At 39.4% G+C, this 22437-nt stretch overlaps 1 protein-coding gene across 5 annotated transcripts in view; it reads left to right on the top strand.

Annotated features, from left to right (window-relative positions):
• Positions 1-12118, top strand: part of DSE (dermatan sulfate epimerase) — a 34055-nt gene extending 21937 nt beyond the window's left edge. For 4 of the 5 annotated variants that reach the window (XM_066179360.1, XM_066179359.1, XM_066179358.1 and 1 more), the window contains 4 exons: positions 1928-2181; positions 5892-6131; positions 7132-7339; positions 9048-12118. In XM_066179360.1, coding sequence (XP_066035457.1) covers positions 1928-2181; positions 5892-6131; positions 7132-7339; positions 9048-10809 — 2464 coding nt within the window. In that variant the 3' untranslated portion in view covers positions 10810-12118. Of the gene's footprint in view, positions 1-1927; positions 2182-5891; positions 6132-7131; positions 7340-9047 lie in introns of those variants that run through there. The other variant, XM_066179363.1, reaches the window with a different exon arrangement.
• Positions 12119-22437: the final 10319 nt, after the last annotated feature.

The following is a 22437-nucleotide window of genomic DNA, read 5'->3' as shown; positions in this document are numbered from 1 at the left end:
TGTGCTGTTAAAAGGATACTGCACTTTGAATTAAATATTTTAAATGAGCTCAAATTCTTTCATTGTACTTTTCTTCAACCCTAATGTATAGCTTAGCCTCAAACTCTTTGTAACTGGTCCAAGCAGATGCCTTTAAAGTGAAATTTTCTGTACCTATTTGAACACTGATTTCTGAATGTACAAATGTTTAGTGAAACTAAAAATACTTTGGAAATTAGAATTCATTATATAGCTGATCAAAGGAATTTTTCTGTGTCAAAGGATTCCTGACAGGAATCATGATGCCAGAGTGTTGTATATAATTGGCATAGAATGGAACTTTAGTTTTATGCATAGGATCAACAACATTTTAAGAGCTTTTTCAATTATAAGGAAGGATGAAGAAGCAGCAATAGAGAATTAATCGAGATTGACAAATAACCAGATAACCCAGACTGATGTGTTTAATTTAAATCTGTGAGACAAATATTTCATTTTTAAAAAGGAACAAAGAATGTTTACTGCAAGAAGAAGATGGGATCAAAACTGAGAAAAGGTGAATAGTTAAAACTGTTGGAAATTCAGCTGATCAAAAAGCATACAGAGAGTTTCCTTACATGGGAGTATGAATGTGCCAAACTTGAGTTCTTCCAATGATTTAAATATGCGGAAATAAAAATTAAAGGTAATTTTTTTTGCTTGCACATGATGTCTTTTACCATCATTGCAGTGCCTTAGGCTGATGGTCGTAATTTCTAATGGTTTATTAATGCCTTTGGAATGTCAATAAATGCTTCTGTTAAAGAATTTTTTTGGTTTTATCTTACTCTTTGGGGATTTCTTTTTTCTCATCTGTTCACACTGCTGCTTACACAAATGAAGATTAAATCATATTTTTAGAGTCATAAAGTAGTTGCAACTGGAATGTGTGTGCCTTCAGGAGCACAGCAGCATTTCTACTGATTGCAGTAGGACACTCATCTCAACAATTTAAATTCAGTTCTGTAATTAAAAATAGATTGCAAAAAAAGCGAAAGAGGAGAACAAGCATGAAAGCAACTGATGATTTTTCAGTTTATGAAAGTTTATTTTCACTATGTATTCCTTCACATTTTCTTTCCTATAGAACTGTGACCTGGAAGTACTGTAAGTATTGCAAAACTAAATTCTTTGATACACAGTGTATGCTTGATTTAAGAGGAATATTTGTTCCATGCTTCCTATATTATGAATTTTCTTGGTAAAAATGTACTAATTTGCTAAGTTCAGTGTAATCATTGGACACAAGCCAGTAGTTCCTAAAAAATATTTTTTGAGTATTGACAGCATTTTACCTATTTTCTATCTTAGCATTAAAAGACCCTAGTGTTTATTAAGAGTGTTAATTCGAGCTGTAGTAAAACTAAGTTTCCTCTTCTCTACTTCTGTCCTTGAATGAATTTGGGGCATGAAAAAACAGTATCGTGAGTTGTTTTATTATACTTGCTTTAAAGACAGCTTTAGTCTCATAGGCACCATTTATCATCAACTGACTCCTTTGGAAAAGAAAAAAGATTTGTTACAGCAGGTTGGAGGAGTATAAACCATGGCATATTACTTTATCACAAAAATCATAAGAATCTTTCTTCAGACTAATAGATTCCATTTCTGTACAATCGGTATGCTGCCTATCTTTCTCCTAGCAAAACCCAGAATATTTCAAATATTTTTCTAATAATTAGCAACTTAATCTTTCTAATAAAGTTTATGAGCTTTGAAGATTAATGCTGTCCCTACTTAGGATAGGAAAAAATAGTTTAGGGACTTGGTAAGTAGCTTACTACTGTGTTAAAATTCAACATGAATCATCTAACTTTGGAGACTTTAAGTCATATACATATCACAGTACAGTAAGGGGAAAAACTAAGTAGGTGAAACTCGATTAATTGCCATCTTTATTTATTGACAGGCTAGTGAAGGATGCCCCCTGGGATGAAGTCCCTCTTGCTCACTCCTTGGTTGGTTTTGCCACTGCTTATGACTTCTTGTACAGCTACCTTAGCAAGATTCAACAGGAGAGATTTCTTGAAGTAATTGCCAATGCCTCAGGATATATGTACGAAACATCCTACAGACGTGGATGGGGTTTCCAGTACCTTCACAACCACCAGCCTACCAACTGTGTGGCCCTGCTGGCTGGAAGCCTGGTTCTGATGAATCAAGGTATGTGCTAAGCCATAGGAATGTTTTTTTTCTGGAGTGTATCAACTCAAATCAGCCACTTATGCAGCAAAGTTCAGATTTGATAAAAATGCTTCTTAGTGTACAAGTATTGGGTTTGCTTTTTTACTGCTTAGTAAAATTTAATTTACTGAATAGAACAGAAGTCTGTGGGCAGATATACAAGGTGTGATGTGTGTGTGTATGTAAGTTCAGTTTTCTAAGTGATTCTGAAACTCTTACCTCATGGTTTGTAAGAGCTAAAAGTCCCCTTGTGTACAGTTTGTCCAGTCCTGATTCATGGACAGGGTCTTTCAGAGTCGATTATCAATGTAAAATGATGCACTTAGTCTACTTACACAAAGCATTGTGAAAGCCAGCAGTCAGAAACACCCAGTGCTCTGACCTGGGAGCCAGACAACAGGATAACCTGGAATTTCATCTAAGACTTCTGTCCTGTTGCCTGGGGGAGCTGCAAAAGTGTAATTTCAAGTGTCACAGCTTAGGGCCGTTCTTCCCAAAAGCCTTTTTTATGGAGACGTGCAAAGCTGTACTTTTTTCCCTCTGAACTCTGCCATTGCATCCTACAACTAACATTTGTGCCAGGTTTCCTCTTCTTCTTTGCTTCGGGGGCATAAAACCATCCTTCCCATTTCCAGGGTGAATACCCTGGCCAGTAGCTTTTGCCTGCTCTGTCGAGGGGCTATCCCTGTCCTCCTGGAGAATGCAAGTCACAGAGTGAGAGAGAGAAAGCAGGTAAGCAATCCTGACTTTAAACTCCGGAGGTACTTCAGCTGAGAGATGGAAGTCATGGAGCCAGCTCCTGCTTTTATAAGAATGAATCAGCATTTCATCGGGTGATTATTTTATATGTGTTAGAAGTATTTTGAAAATATGATTCCCAATGGAATTACTTACGCACTACAAGACAAGGAAAATCTAGTTTCTAGATGCTGGTGGTGTTGCCTAGCTGCTCAGCCCTACCAAGTGCAGGCACATCTGCACATCACCAGAGTTTTCAAGGGCCCAAAGAAGTGTGACAAAAAACTGTGGCACCTTCAGTGTTTGGAGGGTCATTTTTTGCTAAGTGCCTGTCAAAACAAACATGCTGATTGATGTATATATGTTGAAAAGCATCAAGAGTGTGTGTGGAAGTTGTTCCCTATACTTCTGTCTTGCCTTCCACAAATTGAAGGCTCAAGCCATGTTTATTCAGTGGGTTTGCTAAATTTCATATAATTCCATCCTTCCCTAAGCCTTTGTTGGTGCAGAAAGCTGGCAGTTTGCAAGATGATTCTGCTTTTCATTAAGGTATAGACCATAAGTATGCCTTGTGAAAAACAACAAAAACTTCACAGAGCTGGGCAATAATTTTTTCACTAAAGCAATGGTGTTTGGGGGGAGAAGGAAGGAAAAAAGCAGGAAACTAATGAATTCTTGAGCACTTTGAAAATAGTAGTAATATTTCAAATTAAAATAGATCAGAACACACTGTATATTTCTAAATTAAAATTCTGTTGTTTTGATATAGAGCAACTTTATTATTTTTAAATAGCAACGTAAATGAGGTTTTTTCTGTTAGTCTGAAATAAAAAGAAAACAAACCTGTAATTCCAATATGAAAGAAAATAATCTGAAAGAGAAAAAAAAGGGAGGGAGAAAATGAACATGTATCAGATACATAGCACTTGCAAATAATGTGTCCCAGTGTAGACCTTTCTCACATAAGGTTTAAATTCCAACTAGAAAATTTAAACACAGTTCAACTATTGAAGCTTGTAGAGACTAAATAGCCAATTTAAAAGAATGTAAATGTTGCCATAGGGATGAAAAATGAAACTAATTGAAGTTAATTCTAGGCACGTGCATATGGCAAAGTCTTTGCACTTGGACACTCAGATGTTCCGAATAGAAACTTGAGTAAGGCCTTGACATTAATATATATACGTGATTTATATACTGCTGAATTTAGGTGAGATTTGTTCTGGTTTATCATGTAGCCTGACAGGGTGTTGAGTCTTTTACTTTCTTCATTTCAGTGTATTATTATTCTTTTAGTGTACTACAAATGTAGTGTTATAGCATAGATATACCTTAAGTAAAAAGAACATTAATGCATTACAATGGTAAAAGCACTGTGCTGAACTGTGGCAAATAACATTCTTGCACCAGTCAAAAACTAGCTTCCCTTTTATGTCACAAGGGAAAACAGGAGTGGAAGCATTCAGGATTTTATTCTGAGAGACCACTGTGCTGCCAACTCCATGAACAGCAATGAAAGAATGTCTTAATAGCTGTGAGTGAAGTGGAAGTAAGTAGTACCACTGCCACTGTTGCTCAGGCCTTCCCCGTCACAGTTTCCTCTTTAGCCAGGCTTTCAAAGTACTGGGTTAGACTCAGGTTGTCTGTTTTGCTCAGACTGTGCTATTTTTTTTTTGTCTCTGTTAACTGGGAAGGATTTGGCAGCCTTGACTAGTAGGATGCCTGAATTACTCATCACTGTGCTGAGCATAAATACAGTGTTGGTGGCAATGAGATGAAACACTCTGAGTAACAGGATTGAATGTAGCTCCTACCCCCGTAGCCTGGCACACGTGCTTCATTCAGCAGGCACTGCTTCAGCACATAGTGGGGTGTAACATGTGCCAGCTGCTTTGCTATAGGGTGGAATTAAGTCTGGTTAAATCTGCATCCAGACACTTTGAGCTGGGATAACACTAAATTGCCATGTAGAAGCACAAGGCAGTTGATCTCTGTTTAGTCCTACCTCTCTTGCTTCTCAACCCGAAAGAAAATAAGAGAAGGCAGGTAGTCTTTCCTCTGCTGGGTTCCATGTGCTGAGTTCTGCAATACATAAATGCAGTGCTGAGGCCCATAAATATCTGTGCTTAGTGAAAGCAGACTGGCACTGAGAAAGTTTCTCGTGACCTCTTCCCAGGTCTTGATTTGTGTAGAGCAGACCAAAATAGTGAAATCTCTGAAAAGCTTTTCTTTACTAAAACCAAAACTGTTTAGGGATTGTATATGTGGAGGCTGAGAATTTATCTACTTGAAAGATTAATTTTATTCTGGAATTGAGGAATCTTCTTTTGGTATTACCCGTGCAAAGCTCTTCCTAAATAGCTTTTATTTGGATAATGCTTTAGGTTGTACAACAAACTGAAAATATAAGTAAAACAGTGCAGGTCATAAAATAGAGCATGAGTTAGAAGAATATCAGTTAGCTGCAGCTCAAATGTGAACTTTTTAACTTTTTTAGTCTCTCTGGATCTCCTTACCATACTGGCGATCCTGCCAGTGAAAAATGACTGATCAGAATTGTTGCATTATTGGAGCCCTCTAGTGGGGCCTTTGGTTTGTTTTCACACAGCTTTAGTTTGAATTGCCATACTCTTGGTTTGGCTCTTCCCTTTTTTGCATGTCCTGAATGCCTTAAGGAAATTTTCTTTTTAAGTTGTAAAGCATAGCCCCAAATTATTAGCAAAAAGTGTTTGATAGATTTTCCCATGCTCATGTGACCTTGCTTTGCTGTGTTTAAATACAGTATTTTATTTTTCACGCTAGAAGTACAGGGATGCTGCAGCAGTAGATTGTATTATAGACCCCTGGACTGCAGATTCCTTGCTGTGAAGGATCCCACTGTGGGAGTACAGAGAGCACCATGTATGAACCACTGTGTTGTAATTAGTTTTGCCATTGTCTTTTTCTTTCAGGCTACCTTCAGGAAGCTTACTTATGGACCAAGCAAGTGTTGGCAATCATGGAGAAGGCAGTAGTCCTGCTGCAGGAGGTCACAGATGGCTCCCTCTATGAAGGGGTGGCCTATGGCAGCTACACAACCAGATCACTGTTTCAGTACATGTTCCTTGTCCAAAGGCATTTTGACATCAATCACTTCAGCCACCCATGGCTCAAGCAGCATTTTGCATTTATGTACAGGACTGTCCTGCCAGGTAGGTCCTTTAGGTGAATGAAGATGAATCTCTATTTTTGAAGCAGCAATAAAGGTCATACTTGAAATAGACCATTTTAAAACAGCACTATACTTGGATTTTTCTCAAAATAACCATTTCCTTGGATTTTACCTTCAACAGTCATCAAAACAGTAACATCCTTGTTTATCACTGCTTATTACTGAGGGACACCTTCCACTAGCCTAGGTTGCTCAAAGCCCCATGCAATCTAGCCTTGAACAGTGCCAGGAGTGGAGCATCTACAACTTCACCACCTGTTCAAGTGTCTCACTATCCCCACAGGAGAGAACCTCTTCCTTATATCTAAACTAGGTCTACCCTCTTTCAGTTTAAAGCTGTTACCCCTTGTGTTGCTTATTTGCAGGACACTTCATTGGGAATTTATATTGCTTGAATTCCAGGTTAAAAAAAGTTAGATCGCTCTCTTAGAACCCCAGATCTATCCATGTATGTAAGGGGAGCTGAATTGCTGGCAGTTTAGATACATGCCAGCACAGGCACATAAGGAATTGTGCTGGCTCCATGTGAGACCTCAGACATCCTTTGGGGAGAGGTTCCTTACAGTAAAATGAACTCACACTGATGGTTTCAAGGTGAAGCTGATTATTTTGTTCTTTGGGGGCACCTCTGGTTTATTCCTTTGTTGAGTATCGATTCACATAAAAACATAAAAGCTGTAAAGGGAAAGTTGCCTTTGCCAGACTTGAGCGAGGAGAGGAAGTGGATTGCATCTTACATTTTGTGTAGTACTTTGGTTGTCTGTAGTCCAAAGCCAAAGGAGAAAGGTGAACATTCAAATTAGCTGCAATAGGAGAAAACCGCTCCCCTGTAACCTATTTATGGCTCCTTTAGAAGCAGGTCTATAAACATATGAAAAGGCTGCTTCATTTGCACCGCTTGGCTTCACCATCACACTCTTCAAAAGTATCTTTGTGTGCTTATTTGTTCTTCCTTACATTCCTTTTCACTTTTCCCCCAGGGTTCCAGAGAACTGTGGCCATCGCGGATTCCAACTACAACTGGTTCTACGGGCCGGAGAGTCAGCTGGTGTTTCTCGACAAGTTTGTCATGCGCAACGGCAGCGGGAACTGGCTGGCAGAGCAGATCAGGAGGAACAGAGTGGTGGAGGGCCCAGGCACACCATCCAAAGGGCAGAGGTGGTGCACTCTCCACACTGAATTTCTCTGGTATGAAAGGGAATGTGTGGGCTCAAAAGGAACCTGGCAGCTGTTTGCTGTTGGTGATAATTCATTATCTTTAGATGTGCACCGTAGAGGCTGGGGTCAGACTGTCCGTGTGCCAGCCAGGGCCATGAGGCCCAGAAGAATTTCTTCACTTAGCGCAGATGCACAGGTTGCCACAGCGAACACCCTGGTTTTGTCCTACATCTGCTTTTATGGTTTCTTTCCACTGTCTATTGCTTTGATAGAATACAGGCTATTCCAAAGGAACTTAAAATTTGCCTGTATGTAGTGTTTGTTTAATTTGGTCTATTCTAATGGCGTTTAATCATGTTGCATTCTTTTATACTGAATTAGGTGAACATTTAAAGCATAATTTTCTTTCAAAGGGTCTGTAAAATTGTATAAACTTTCTTCTAAAAGCTAAATAATCCAAGCAGTGAGGCTACTGTTAACTGGATTTGCACGCTAATTTGCAAGTTATGCTTGGAAAAAATGCCATGCTAGATGGATATTTTTCCTTGCAATTTAAAGCTATGCTAACTTCTATGTCAGTCTTCTAAAAGTAAGAAATTAAAAGACTCAAGAAGCTTTAGATCCACATATGAATTCCCTTAGTTTGTAGAGAAAACAAGTATATTTTTGAGGAGTCAGTGTAGCTCTCTCTCTCTTGCAAGAAAAATCTTACTGAATATCTGTTGGTTTGTGCTTATGATGTGCACATTAGAGTGCATGTTTGCTAGGCTCCAAGCAGCCTTCATCTTGTTACTTGCAAAATACAGAATCTCTCCTCTACAACCTCATCTCATTAATGTTTTCTCATGTGTCTTCATGAAAATTCTGGGACTGTCTAGGTCCTGCCAGAAGCTCCTGGTTAATTGTAAGAATAAATCTGATTCTGGAACCGTCTAACAGAAATGTTAGTGGGCTTAATATGGCTTTGTTCCTTTTGATTGCTTAAAAACAATGCCAGAAGGTTAAGTTTTGGGTTGGATTTTTGTTGTTTTAACTGCCATAGGTAAAACTGAAATCATTTTAACCTTTTCTGGAATGAAGGCTTCTTTTTAAACAAAATGTCTTATATCTTACAATTTATACAAGAAAAACCATGAAAACTTTTCTTCAGCCTAGTTTGGAGAAATAAACTAACATACATTAACTGATACAAATAATAAACATTTATCCTTTAGAATGCCTTTTCATTAATTTTTAATTTATTGCCTATTCTGTTAGAAGACTACAGACTTCTGTAATCACCATTTTGGGGAAACAGATACTCTGCTTCTCTTTGTTAAGCAGTCAATAAATAGGCACAAATGCTGATGTTTAGGCAGTGTTTGCAGCCTAGTCTAATCTGCCTTTTTAAAAGATCTATGCTATAGTCAATAGTTTTATGACTATATAGGACAAAACATGGCTAGTTTGAAATTAGTGGTACTCTTATTTTTGAACTGCAGAAAGACTGGTCTCTTTAAATGCAGAGCAGATGCTTTCAGTTATTGTTCTGTAAAAAGCGCATAACAAATTTGTATAAGGATTAGTATGATGAATAATAATTACAGTTGTATGATTAGGAAGCATAACTGTGGGCTATATATTGTTGGCTTGCACCTTGATGTAAACAGTGGATGGTTTTTTGGGTCATGTACAAGTGCTGATAGGGGAATAAGTCAAGTGATTTTTAACCCCATTTTTCTCATCTCTTTTTTTGCAGGTATGATGCAAGTTTGCGCTCTGTACCTCCACCAGACTATGGGGTTCCTAAGCTGCATTATTTTGAGGACTGGGGAGTGGTAACTTATGGAAGTGCTTTGCCAGCTGAAATCAACAGGCCTTTCCTTTCCTTCAAGTCAGGAAAGCTGGGAGGACGTGCAATATATGATATTGTTCACAAGAACAAGTACAAAGAGTGGATCAAGGGGTGGAGAAACTTTAATGCTGGCCATGAACACCCAGACCAGAACTCCTTTACTTTTGCTCCCAATGGCGTACCTTTCATAACAGAAGCTCTGTATGGGCCAAAATACACTTTTTTAAATAATGTGTTGATGTTTTCCCCTGCTGTGTCTAAGAGCTGCTTCTCCCCATGGGAAGGGCAGATTACAGAAGACTGTTCCTCAAAGTGGCTTAAATATAAACAAGACTTGGCTGGCGACTGTCAGGGACAAGTGGTTGCCGCCACAGAGAGAAGCGGGGTAGTTTTTATCAGGGGAGAAGGAGTAGGTGCATACAATCCTAAACTGAAGCTGAGAAAATTGCAACGAAACCTTATACTTCTCCATCCCCAGCTTCTCTTGCTAGTGGACCAAATCCACCTAGAAGATGACAGCCCTCTGGAGGCAGCGACCAGTTTCTTCCACAATGTGGATGTGCCTTTTGAAGAAACAGTAGTTGATGATGTCCACGGGGCCTTTATTAGGCACCGTGATGGGATATATAAGATGTACTGGATGGACGACACTGGCCACAGTGAGAAAGCCACCATTGCCTCCAGGATGTATCCCCGGGGCTACCCCTACAATGGAACAAACTACGTGAATGTAACGACCCTGCTGCGGCACCCCATCACAAGGGCCATTTACCTTTTCATTGGGCCCTCTGTGGACGTGCAGAGCTTCACCGTGCGTGGAGATTCCCCGCAGCTGGATGTTTTTGTGACCACTGGAGAGCATGCCTACGCCGTGTACCTGTGGCCTGTCGAGGATGGCTCCCGCTCTGCCTTTGCACAGGTTATTGCAGACCGCCAGAAAATTGTCTTTGACCAAGCCTCTGCCATTAGGAGCTCCACAGTACCAGAAGTGAAGGACTACGTAGGGATCGTGGAGCGGAACCTGCAACATTTTAAGCCTGTTTTCCAGCAGCTTGAGAAGGAGATCCTGTCTCGTGTACGCAACACGGCCAGCTTTAGGAAGACTGCTGAGCGCCTGCTGAGGTTTTCAGATAAAAGACAGACAGAGGAGGCCATTGACAGGATATTTGCAATCTCACAGAGGCAGCAGCAGCAGCAGCGTGGCAGAGCAAAGAAAAACAGAAAGGTAGCCAAAGGCTACAAATTTGTTGATGCCGTTCCTGACATTTTTGCACAAATTGAGGTAAATGAAAGAAAAGTGCGACAAAAGGCACAGACTCAAGCACAAAAAGAGTTGCCTGTAGACGAAGACGAGGAAATGAAAGATCTTCTGGATTTTGCAGATATCACTTATGTGAAGCACAAAACTGGGGTGTCAGTCAAAGGCCAATCAGGGCTGGCACAGATGGTGGCGACTGCTCGAAGTGCCCCATCAATATCAGCTTCTTACACTCGCCTCTTTCTAATTCTCAACATTGCTATTTTTTTTGTCATGTTAGCAATGCAGCTCACGTATTTCCAGAAGGCCAAGAGACTGCATGGCCAAAGATGTCTGTATGCAATACTTTTAGTAGACAGCTGTATATTATTGTGGCTGTATTCTTCCTGTTCTCAGTCACAATGTTAGCAGAAGACCTCTACTAGTTGACCAGTTTATGGTCATATATGTCTATGCAAAAGCATTAACCCTAATAGGGCCAAAGTTTATATCTTCTCTTTTTTTCTTCTTCTTTTTTTTTTTTTTTTTTTTTTTTCTTTTATAATCTGAAATATTCCAAAAACATCTGGGGAAAGATCGTTTTCAGACCAGAATGGATTAAAGAATAGGGCAAGCAATAATATCTCAGAAAAATACTTAATAAATACTCCCCCTTTGTGTTTTGAGTTGGGCCTCACATCTGAGGGAATGTTATGCTTTGTTCATCAGAGTTCAGTAACATGAGGTTGTAATTAATTTTTTGGTGAGAAGAGCCCTCTTGATAGGTTTGTTTCTAAGGTCTTTTTTTTTTTTTAATACAGAATTTGTTTTGCATTTAGTGAGTTTTCATTTCAGGCTGCTAAGGATGTCTCCGGACATTCTCCTAAGACAAGGAAATTCAAACATATGTATAAGAGGCAGATCTTAGCAGTAGACTCCATTTCTCTCTGCCAAACCAAAGAATGGCTCAATATGGGACATTCCTGTATCATTTCTGCAGACCCTTATATTGTCATCTCCTTCCTGTTTTACAGTCTGGCACAGTGTGGAAATGACAATAACACCAGTGCTTGCCAAGTGAGAAGCACATCACTAGTAGGTAGTAGTAGAAGGCAAATATGGAGTTAACTCAAAGTAGAACAGAATACAATTCTCAGGAAAAAAAAAAGGCATTTATATTTTAGCCAAGTGTAGGCTGTACAATGCTGAATTCTCTAGGGTCTGTTCTCCATTTTACAAGGCAGGGTTTCAAGAAAGTTTTCTATGGCTTGAAGCATGTCTTAGTAGGGAAATAATGTCATTGATCACTGCCCTTCCATATGTGATTTTAAAAATACAAAGAACCAAAGCAATCCTGTGGTAACCTCAGCAAGTGCCAATATGGAAAAGTATATATTAAGGAAGTATTTAATGTATTTTTTTTCTTTTTACATGGCTAGAAAGAGGATGGTTAAAATTTTGTGAACAGCCTGTTCTCTATAAAGCACCAGCAAGGGTTCTGCAAGCTCTTGGTGGCCCCAGGTCAATTATTTGGAGATTAGTGGTAAATGAAATCATGTGGTTTATGACAAAAATAAGTTTGACATCTCCACATATATTCCCCTCTGTTCATTAAAATGATTTCTAAAATTCATAGCTATTAGAGAGCATGGAAGCTCTGTGGAATTGGGACATACCTGTATGTCTTTGCAGAAAAACAATTCTTCAGTACATTTGCTAAATAAAAGCATTATAATTATCTCTGTGGAAAAGTTGTTTTTCTTTTATTTAAAGATTTCTCCTGATAATTACAGTAATTATGTTCATCAGCACTCGGTTCAAACCACAGACCTTTGCTTCCTCTTCTTTACACCATTTAGATGTATATTATCTACATTACTCCTGTTAAGCCTTCTGCAAGTCTGTGTATTGAAATGTGATGAGGTTTCCTTGTCTACACATCTTCAGTGAATAGGTCAGAATATTTTCACTAGGTTCCAGCTACTGAGTCAGTTCAGAGCACTGTGTTCACATAAATAATCCCAGTGCCTGGCTTTATTCAATGAAATTGGCTACATTTTATGTGAGCAAAGATTTAGGTACCCAGTTTATTTCTGATGTGTGCATAGTCACGGGATTATGAGAGCCTTCATACAGTAACTCAGCTCACCTAAGACCTTGGAACACCTTTTTCTTTGTTTAGATAGACAGGTATCTGCCAGGGAAGACTGGAGTCTCCCTTGGAATGTAAGCCCCCCCACCTTTCCAAATTATTATAAATTTGCAATTAAAAGACTGTCAGGCAAAGATTTTGGGAATAGGTATAGCAGTTCTTTACTAGGGATATAAAAAATACAGAAGTTGTAGTACAGAAGAATAAGCGAGCAAACAAACAAACAAGATATCCTAGAAAACCCTGACAGAGTCAGAAATATAACCTGACACCCTGTTGGTCAGGGTGTTGGAAGCAGTCCAAGGTAAGCCCTCCTGGAGTGGCAGATGTGGTTCTGTTGGAGTAGAGATGGTCCTGTAGAAAAAGGGTACAGTAGTGGTGAGATGGGTCCGGTCTTTCTCCAGGAATCCAGTGGAAAACTGCATGACTGGTGACACTTGTAGCTCCTTTTATCTAGATGGAAATGGTTTGGCTCCTTCCCCCAGGCAGAGCATCTCACAATGGGATTATGTAATGTGTCATGTCATTGGTGAGTTTTAATGGCCCACTAACAAAAGATATCCCCATGGAGGTAATGGGAGGGTGAACAGAGATAAGAAACAATGCCCCACTTGGTTTTAACAGCTAGCTTGTTATCAGAAAGATAGTTGCACTCTCCCTCCTAGAGTTTTCTCCTTTGACTTGTGTCCAAAACCATCAATGATTTTACTGGTTTCCTAACTGACCCTGGGACAATCAAGAGAAAAACTGTCCCACTCAACCCCCAGGGCTCTGTTAGCATGAACAATAATCCGTAACAAGTATATATGAGTTTATGACTGTCCCCAAAATATTGACATACATTTTTTCACCAAACATTCCATACTCAGTCTAGCTTTGTACCTACCTCCAGTTGCAAGACATTCTTCAAGGAGGTGGAACACTTCTAAAATCATGAGTATAAAATCCCTGTTTTCCCACTTCACTAAAACTGTGACATATGAAAAAAGGAATGCCAGGAAAGCTGATCCCATTGGATATGCCCACAGGAAATGCTAATGAAAAAAGCTTGATGAGTGCTGGGGCATGGAAACTTCCTACAGTGCCACACTGCTGTGAGAGTAAGCTAGATGAATTCACCCTGTGGCAAGAGGGAATAGATGATCAGCATATGCATTCCTTTTTATCCCTAAAGAACAGGATTATTTTTGAGATGAGGAGTTGAACTCTTTGGGACATGTTATGGAAGGCCAGGTTTCTCCATGACCTAGTAAGGATGCTACAACATTTATAGTAGGCCTTTACTATTAATTGTAGTCTAGAACTGTATTCACTGCTAGTCCTTTTTTATATGGCATAACCCTTATTTTGATCAAGTAAAGTAATTGTATTCTTTCACTTATTAAGTTTGTCATGGAGTTTCCTCTGGTGGACCCAACTGCAGGTTGGTAGCAATGGGAAATTCGGCAGAAGACCAGAGTCCCTGGGAGGGCACTTGAAGAACTCTGCCTTTATGGAAGCTAGATAGAAGATGTTCATTAATGCTATAAAATACAGCTGCAGATGCCAGGCAAATAAACTAACAATGATGATGGAATATTTGAACATTACAGAATAAATGAGGGCAGATCGAGCAACTTGGAAAGTTACTGCTAACATAAAATATAGGCAACTGGGAATATTTTCTCCTTGTGTCCCATATATCCTTTTCTTTTGAATCATGTCTTTCCATTAAAAAAAAAAAATGGAAAGTGCACACACAAATGCTGTTGAGAATAATAGAGTTCAGCCTTTAATACAAGCCAGACATGGCTTGTAGAACCTGACACAGCTTATACAGTTGTGGTGAGCTGAAACAGCTTGGGTATTCTGTAGCTAAGGATTATATTGATTAGAAAAAATATATGAGCAAGGGAGGTTGAGGATCAGAAGCCAGAAACTTTTCAATTCTTTGATGACTTTCAAAATGATAAGGTCTCAATTCTTGGGCTGCAGTACGGTTAGAAAAAATTCTATAAGCAACAAAATTTTGGCAGCAAAGGAACCTGAGAAGGGAAACTGGAGACAGTGGTGTATTATCATGAACTAAAGAACTAGTTAATTTGTTTAAAAAGAGAAAGAAGGATAAATTGAATGGAAAAGTACAGAGCATGTTTTCTGGCACGTGATCAGCCACCCTTAGGAAACACACACACACAGTGCAACAGACCAAATCTTAGGACAAGGGGGGAATGCCCTTAAAGATAAAAGAAGGCAGATTTAGATTAGGTATCTGTTGCCCTGATTCTTTAGCCTTCTGATGACTGTTTACATATTTCTAGAGGAGTCTCTCACGAATGTAACATAAACAAGTAGATTGTTTTCATACCAGTCTGTGATGGACTAGTGAACTGACCACTAGGGTCAGAAAGGTGTTCCTCTCATCTACCAATCCTTGACCAAACTCCAAATCCTATTTAAATCTCAAATGATAATAAACTTTCCTTTTCTCTGCTCACCTCTGAACCTGACTGAGTGTAGTTCTTTTGTGTCCCTACCGGCGACAGATATCAGGAATAAATTCTTTACTGTAGGGATGGTGAGGCTCTGGAACAGGTAGGCATCTCAGAGAGGTTCTGCCCTATCCCTGGAAGTGTTCAAGACCAGACTGGATGGGTGCCTCAGTGCCCTGGTCTAGTGGAAGGTTTCCAGCACAAGGCAGGAGGGTTGGAACTCGGTGATCTTTCAAGTCTCTTCCAACTGAGACCCTTCTATGATTCTATGACTCTTATGAACTCCCAGCTATTCAGCAATTCCAAGGCAGCAAGGTGTGATGGTATAACCTGAAGAAAGCAAGGACACATGGAATACAAAACATCTATAATAAAAGTATAGAAATATTTTGGGTTTAATGTGCTTAAACTTGTGAAGTTATTTCATGGTATATCATTTTCATATCATATCATAGTAGATGAAAAAGACCGAGCTTTTCTTTCTTAAAACTGGCTAGTTAAGTACCCAGGGTGATTTGCCTGATTAGTCTTAACTATAATCTGCCTCACCAAGGCTACTTCATTTCATCATAAAACATGACAAATTCAACTTTTCTAATCCTATGCTTCTATCATTTATTTTCTTATAAGTTCAGCAAATATTTGTCACTTAATCTGCAGACAGCATTAAAAAATCACGCAGATTTCATATGGCTCATATAGACTGTAAAAACCTCATGCAGCTGGTTGCTGTGAGACATTTGGACCGGGTCACAGGACCTTCCCCATACAGAAATGAGACCTATAGTGGACCCATAATGTTAAAGGAGCAGCAGTAAATAATGGCAAGGGACACATAATGCTGTAGCTAACATGACTCTGTTCCAGAGCTCACCTGTCAGCTCACCTTCAGTGCCACACTTGGATTTCCAGACCTGTTTCCCTCCTGCCTGCTAAAATTCATTTTCAGCAAAAAACTGTTAATAAATGTAATGCCGTAAAATAACAGTATAATGTATGCAAATGCTTGTAAGCTGTGCAGGCCCAGCCACAGTGCTACTTCTTCAGCTGCTGTTCTACTAAGTATTAGTATTACTTATGATTTAGGTGGTGCCCCTGAGCTGTGTGACGCTTCCTAAACCTGTAAGAAGGCTGCTTCCACCATAAAGTCAGAATAACTTCCTCAGTTTCACCAAGTGAGGCAATGGGCCTCTGGGGGAGGTCAGTCCACCTGAAGGCCAGGTGCAGACCTGCTTGTGGACAGGACCTCCAACATGTTCAGCATTAATTTCACCTGGAATGAGACAAAAGGCATCACAAGAATTTTCTTAGAATAAAAAGCCTTAGTATCCATGTGTCTTTCTGAACTGGAGAAATGCAGCTTACATCTCACAGATGAAGAAGCAAGTCCAGTTCTTGTAAACAGACAACCAGTGCAGAGGTGCTCTTTTCCATTGCAACCGTGAATGTGCAAGATACTACAGTATTCATATGAAGAGGAAGTTGAGCTTTATGAGAATAATGGAAGGAACTTAGGACAAGATGTAACGGTTGGAAGGAGCATGACTTGTAGGAAACCAAAACCAGTCTTTGGCTATTCTGAACAAGTAGAAAAAGTTCCAGAAAAAAAAAAAACCTACTGTAGGGACTTACTAATATCACTAAAACAAGATCTGCACAATATCTACTGGTAAAGGCCTTCAGTGTGCATACACATACATGCTGCATTTATGAACAGTGTTATACATTTTCTTGAACCACAGAATTTGCTCAGATTACAGCTTTTGCCACCTAAAAAATGTCCAAGAATCATTCTTCTGCAAATGAAGAGATAGAAGTTAAAATGTCAAGGAGAAAATAAAATATTAACCAAGTCCACTTTTTTTCAACTGCCCTCTTTATTTTCATAAAGAATAATTCAAAGCAGAAAGATGTTTCAAATTAAGAAAATACCTTTTTGTTCTAAAAATGTCCATGTTTTAAATTTTCACATTGTTCCCATCCCCCTTGGAAGACATGAAATTTGATGCAAATCAATATCAAAACAACCATTACACTGGAATTCTTGGTCCTTTAACAGAAAGCTGTTTTTTTGAATACTTTCCACAAAATGCTTTGCAGGCATTGTGGCAATTATTAAAAAGTCATGATGTTCTGTATGTGGCAAGTTATAAACAAGTGTTAATGTAGAGGGCAAGAAAGAGCCGCCCTGGGAGAAGAGTGGTCTGAGCTCTGTAACTTCCTGGCCCCATGGCTCCTCACAGGCCCAGCTGCTGTCCCCAGCTCCCAAGGGTGCCACCAGCCAGGCTCACACTGGCCACTCCTGCACCCCACTTGGCTGCCAGCACAGCTGCTCCCCCACTTCCCAATTAGGATGGTCTCTCTTCCCTCACCCACCACTCTGTGAATATTTACTGCAAACATGTTTTCTTGGAGGACGGTTAGTCCTTTTTCATGCAGAACTCCCCTCCCTTTTCACAAGAAGCTTGTTCCTGAAATAGTATTTTATTAGGGGAAAATAAAGCACTGCTAAAATTAGCCTCAGAAAGAGAAGTAGCAGGGTTTCTTGCCTCTATGCTTTCCCCTGTGTGGTCATAATCTGTTCCAGAGAGCTGCCTCTGGTCCTTTGCCTCTCTTGTTAAACCAGTGGTTCCTGGAGGCAGCCTATGTGCCTGTCTTTGTCAGGATGTGTCCTTGCAGCAATTTCACATAGCGTCTGTTTTTTCTGCCGTGCTGACAGAGAATCACAGAATCATCAAAAAGCATTGGGCTGGAAGTGTCCTTAAAGATCATCCAGTTCCCACCCCCCTGCCATTGGGAGGGACAATTTCCATGAGACAAGGCTGCTTAAAACCTCATCCAATCTGTCCCGGAACACTTCCACTGATGGGGCATCTCCTAAGACTTTTTCAGGTGCGGTGTGTTCTTGTTTCATGGTTTGCTAACCTCTCTCTCTAGCTGATGTAAAGTAAAAATCAAGGTAACAATACTTGGCAATAATGCAAAGTTATTCTCAATATTGAAAAATGAACCGCTGCTTTAAAGAAGTGGAGAGAGACTTTCCTAGGCTGCCTGACCAGAAAGCAAAATGGCTTGTCTAATTCAATGTAGAAGAAATAGTGTTCAAAGTGAAACCAAAAGGATTTGGTTTCACTATCATAGATACACTGATAGACTCTGAGTTTGCTGAGGTTATTGCTCAAGGACTGAAGGGCTTTTTATTATAATGCATATCTTATTAAATATCAATTCATGGATGATGAAAAAAAGAATCCAGAAATTATTTCAAGGAAATAAAAAATAAATGTCAGTACTCCTTTTTAGCAAACTGATTCAGTTTCATCTTCAATGCACTGGAAATCTGCTATACTTCTATTTCCTCTCATGTGAAAAATGATACCTGAATCCTAGAGAACAGTTCAGGTGGTGTGGTGTGGTAGATGTAGTAAATAAATTTGTGTATCAACAATGTTGTATGTTATAACCTTAGAATTGTCATGTAAGTTTTGATTCCCAAAAACTGTAAAAGGCGTCTTTGACTACCAAGGCCCATTGTGCAACTGTGAAATAGCAGGGTGAAACCAGAATTTGCAACAAAAACGACAAGGCTAAGCAAAAGACGGCCCATTCATCAAGGATGGAATCCCCACTTCACGGTCGATCAGCACCTGATACCAATCTAGGAGGAGGAAGTCCGGAGATTGAACCGATCACCACCCCAATGCCCGGTTCCAAGAACCCGTTTCAGACCCTGCACACTGCCAGGAAAATCTTTCAAAACCAAACCATGAAAGAAAGAAACACATGAATATGCAGACTGAAAAAAGACACACAATACACTAGCCTCTGGGCAGAAAAACTGTATAAAGTCTGTGCGCCAGAAAACCAGCATCTGTGGATGAGATGGAACAGCACCGTTGTGGCTGATCCTATGTCCACCCAGCATTAGATTGATGTTGTCCAATTTTATTGTGGCAGCCTCAGATTGATTATGGAAATGGTAAAAAAAAATCTTTAATATCAGATTGTATGAAAATCATTTATAACAGGTGGTATTGTGGATCTTCGGGCAATTGGAGAGACAGGTCTCCATGGTTTGCATCATGAAGACAATTTCATTGAACACACTGCTGGTTTATGTATCTTTCAACCTTCAACTATACATAACTACTTGCTTAAACAATAAGAACCATAACAACAATATCTATGTTTTCTAATAAGATTACTAAAATATGGGCTAGCACAGACCTGTACAGGCCTCTACTGTCTTGCATACATACGTACATACACCCTTATCTCTTCTTCCTTCAGGCTCCTGCCTCGAGTTGCCAGGGCTTGTAGCCCTCTAGCACATCTACTTCTGTAATGAGTTCAGCAGTGCTTTGAGTCCTGCTTCTTAGCTGATTGCCCACATGTCCCCCTTCTTTTTTCCACCAGTAAAATCTTTTTTCTAGACTTTTTAATCCATCTCTAAGCACATGGTAAAATACATGACAAATCAATCGTCATAAGCAATAGTACAGCTAAAATGTAAATTCCTGTTCTAAGTAAATGCTTAAGCCCGCTAGTAAGCCCCAGCTCCTAAGTATGTGTCCAAACCAGTCGCGATCATCTACAGCTCTTCTTAGTTTGGGGACACCATCTGGAAGGGGCTGTATGCTATCATGGGTAGATTAAGAGTGGTCAGACAGGTTCCTGCAAGACAAGCCTTCAAAATCTTCACATCCATGTCCTGGTAGTCCTACTTCTTTTCTTGTCTTGGTCATGAAGGCTGGACGGCAATTAAGTAATTTTCCTTTTCTCTGAGCCTCATTTTCTTGTTGGCAATTGATGTTTGTCCAGTCAAGCAGGTAAGTACTTTGAAACCTCTTGGTGATAAAACACACGCATGCCATCTCCCTAGGTTAGGAAATTAGCTAGGTCTTATCACTGTACACTCAATTAAAAATCTTTACGTAAAAACTTTTAAAACTTATCTCTGCACATGCACATCTTTAAAGCAGTATCACCCTATTAGGGATCAAATTCGATTTGATTTCAAAATTTTAAGTGTAAATACTAATGTAAATGTTCTTAAAGGGCCATACTCCCCTATCTTTTGGGGTTTTTTAACAATAGGTATATCTCTGATCATGAACATGAAGGCAACATAAAAAGCAAAACAATATGTGACAAAACAAGAAACTTACACTAAGCAAAAGTGAATCAAATAACATATGCAATTAGTAGCAGTACATAAGAGATAAAATGTCGATTTAAAACAATGCATTATCAATTCCTTAAACACTGTACCATTACCCAGAATCTGCAATAGCTAGTAAGCCTCATTTCAAAGTGAGGGTTTGGAGAACCACCGCTGGGTAAGATTTCCAAGTTCACTTTAAAGAGGTTCTAGCTACTATAGGTCCAAATTTGGCAAGTCACAATTACTTGGTTACAGAATTGGTGCAGAAAACACCTGGGTTTTTTGCAAAACACTTGGGGTTTTTTGGCATACTTCTTGTCTAGCTAAGGCTAGGACTTGGCCAGGGTCCGGAGTCCAAGCCTTAACTGGAAGAGTCTCCCTAATATATTTTTAAAACTTCTCTGTAATAGTAGTTAGGAGAGTTTCTTAAAACAACGCGTATCTTGTAGATAGCTATACAGTGGTATGTAAAGGCTTGTAAAGCAACTGGCCTCGTTATTTATCTTTAACTAAGTAATAGTACAGGAAAACCAGCTTACAATTTATAACAGCTTACAACTAATAACAATCTTAATATAAAATTTTTACTAATTTTTCAATGCTACCTATGAAAAATAAAACAGTAAAATTTATTCTTATTTCTAAGACAAAATAGTTGTATCTCATAATTTAAATGAATACAGTTTAGAAAAAATTCATTTAGGCTTTATGTCATTCATTTGTTTAGCAAAAGAATTATACCTTATAATTTGAACAAGTGTATTTCAACAAAACTTAAAGTAAACATCACCAAAACTAAACAGAAATTAATCTTACCAGGAATTAACTTAATTAAACTCATTACAAAAAAGGTGCTGAAAATTCTCATATAACAGTTAAACATCAAGGTAAAAAACATACAAGTAAACAATTGTACTAAAATTGCAGCAACATAAATCTATCAAAGGGAATAAACTGCTGCAGCTTTTTAAAATTGCCTGTACAATACATTTGAGTTTGGCCTAATAAAAGTAATGGGATATAAATATTAAAAACTAATACAATAAGAATTTAGTTCAATAACTTGGTTAGGTTAGTGGGAATGGAAAACTGGCATTTGCATACCAACAGTTACAAAGTCAAGGGTTTAAACTATTCTAAAAAGTAAGCTACTGTTTACAGTATTTGTGGTCCATCAGTATACTTAAACTGTTTTGATATTAAGTCTAATTTTAATTTAAATGTGGGAAGGAAAAATAATTATACTTGAATCACCAAATAGCTATACCAATGAATTCACAATAAAATTACTTTGTCAAAACCATGAAGTAAAAAGCAAACAACTGGTAAAGCTGATAGTGGAGTTTCATAGAGTAATTGCAGCTAAGTCCCAAAGAACTACTACAGATAAGATTCAAAGGTTGTCTTAAGTGTGAGGAAAAGAACGTTAAATTTATGACTTAGCCAATTACTCCCAGCGAATCCTGCAGTCTTGCTGTGTTACCGATATGCAGTCTTGATATGTTACCGATATGCAGTCTTGATATGTTACCGATACATCACAACCACACAAACACCTTTGAATCTTTCCAGTAACAGTCCTGTTAAAAATCACAAATCATAGGGTAAAGTTTAACAGAGTTTCGATTAGTAAGTACTATCTGTTGACATTTTCATGTACTATAGCTATTCAGCATGCCGTGCAGGCTACAGCTGCGTTGGCTGGCACCAGGCGGGGGGGCCGCACCCCCCACAGCAGCAGCAGCAGTCACAGCCACGGCTCCTGGCAGGCACCATGTAGGAGGGCTGCACTGTATGGGGGGTAAAGCTCTGGTTCGTTTTCAGGGTTGGCAGGTCCAGGGTCAAAGGGGTTCTCACCGTCACCATCACTGTCGTTCCGGCAGCAGCCAGCAACGAATGTCCCTACGGATCGCGGGGCCCCTCTCTCTTTCACTCATAAGAGGGTGGGCTGCGGGTTTTGTAGAGAGAGGCCCAGTCCTTCCCGATCGTAAAGAATTCTGTGGTTCCACCACAAAGAGAAGGCAAGAGGCATCCCCTTGACCTTTGGCATGGGAGTTTTCTTGGGCCTTCAGGACCTCAAAAATCACCTGCCAGGAGGGGAGCATTTCTGCAACTATTTTTTTCCCCTTCCGTGCACAGTCCCACGGCTTCATTCCTACCCTGTCCCACAAATCTGTCGTAAAGATTGTGAACTCGGTAACTACCGGTGGTTTAACTGCTGTCCATCTCAAGAGAGTTTTTAAGTCACATGAAGGTAAGGATTTGCCATG

Source organism: Chamaea fasciata, unplaced genomic scaffold, assembly GCF_029207755.1.
Source record: "Chamaea fasciata isolate MVZ Bird 193981 ecotype frontalis unplaced genomic scaffold, bChaFas1.0.hap1 SCAF_3, whole genome shotgun sequence".
In the NCBI taxonomy this organism is placed as follows: Eukaryota; Metazoa; Chordata; class Aves; order Passeriformes; family Sylviidae; genus Chamaea; species Chamaea fasciata.
The sequence above is the reverse complement of the archived record's forward strand: the minus strand, read 5'-3'. Positions and strand labels throughout refer to the sequence as shown.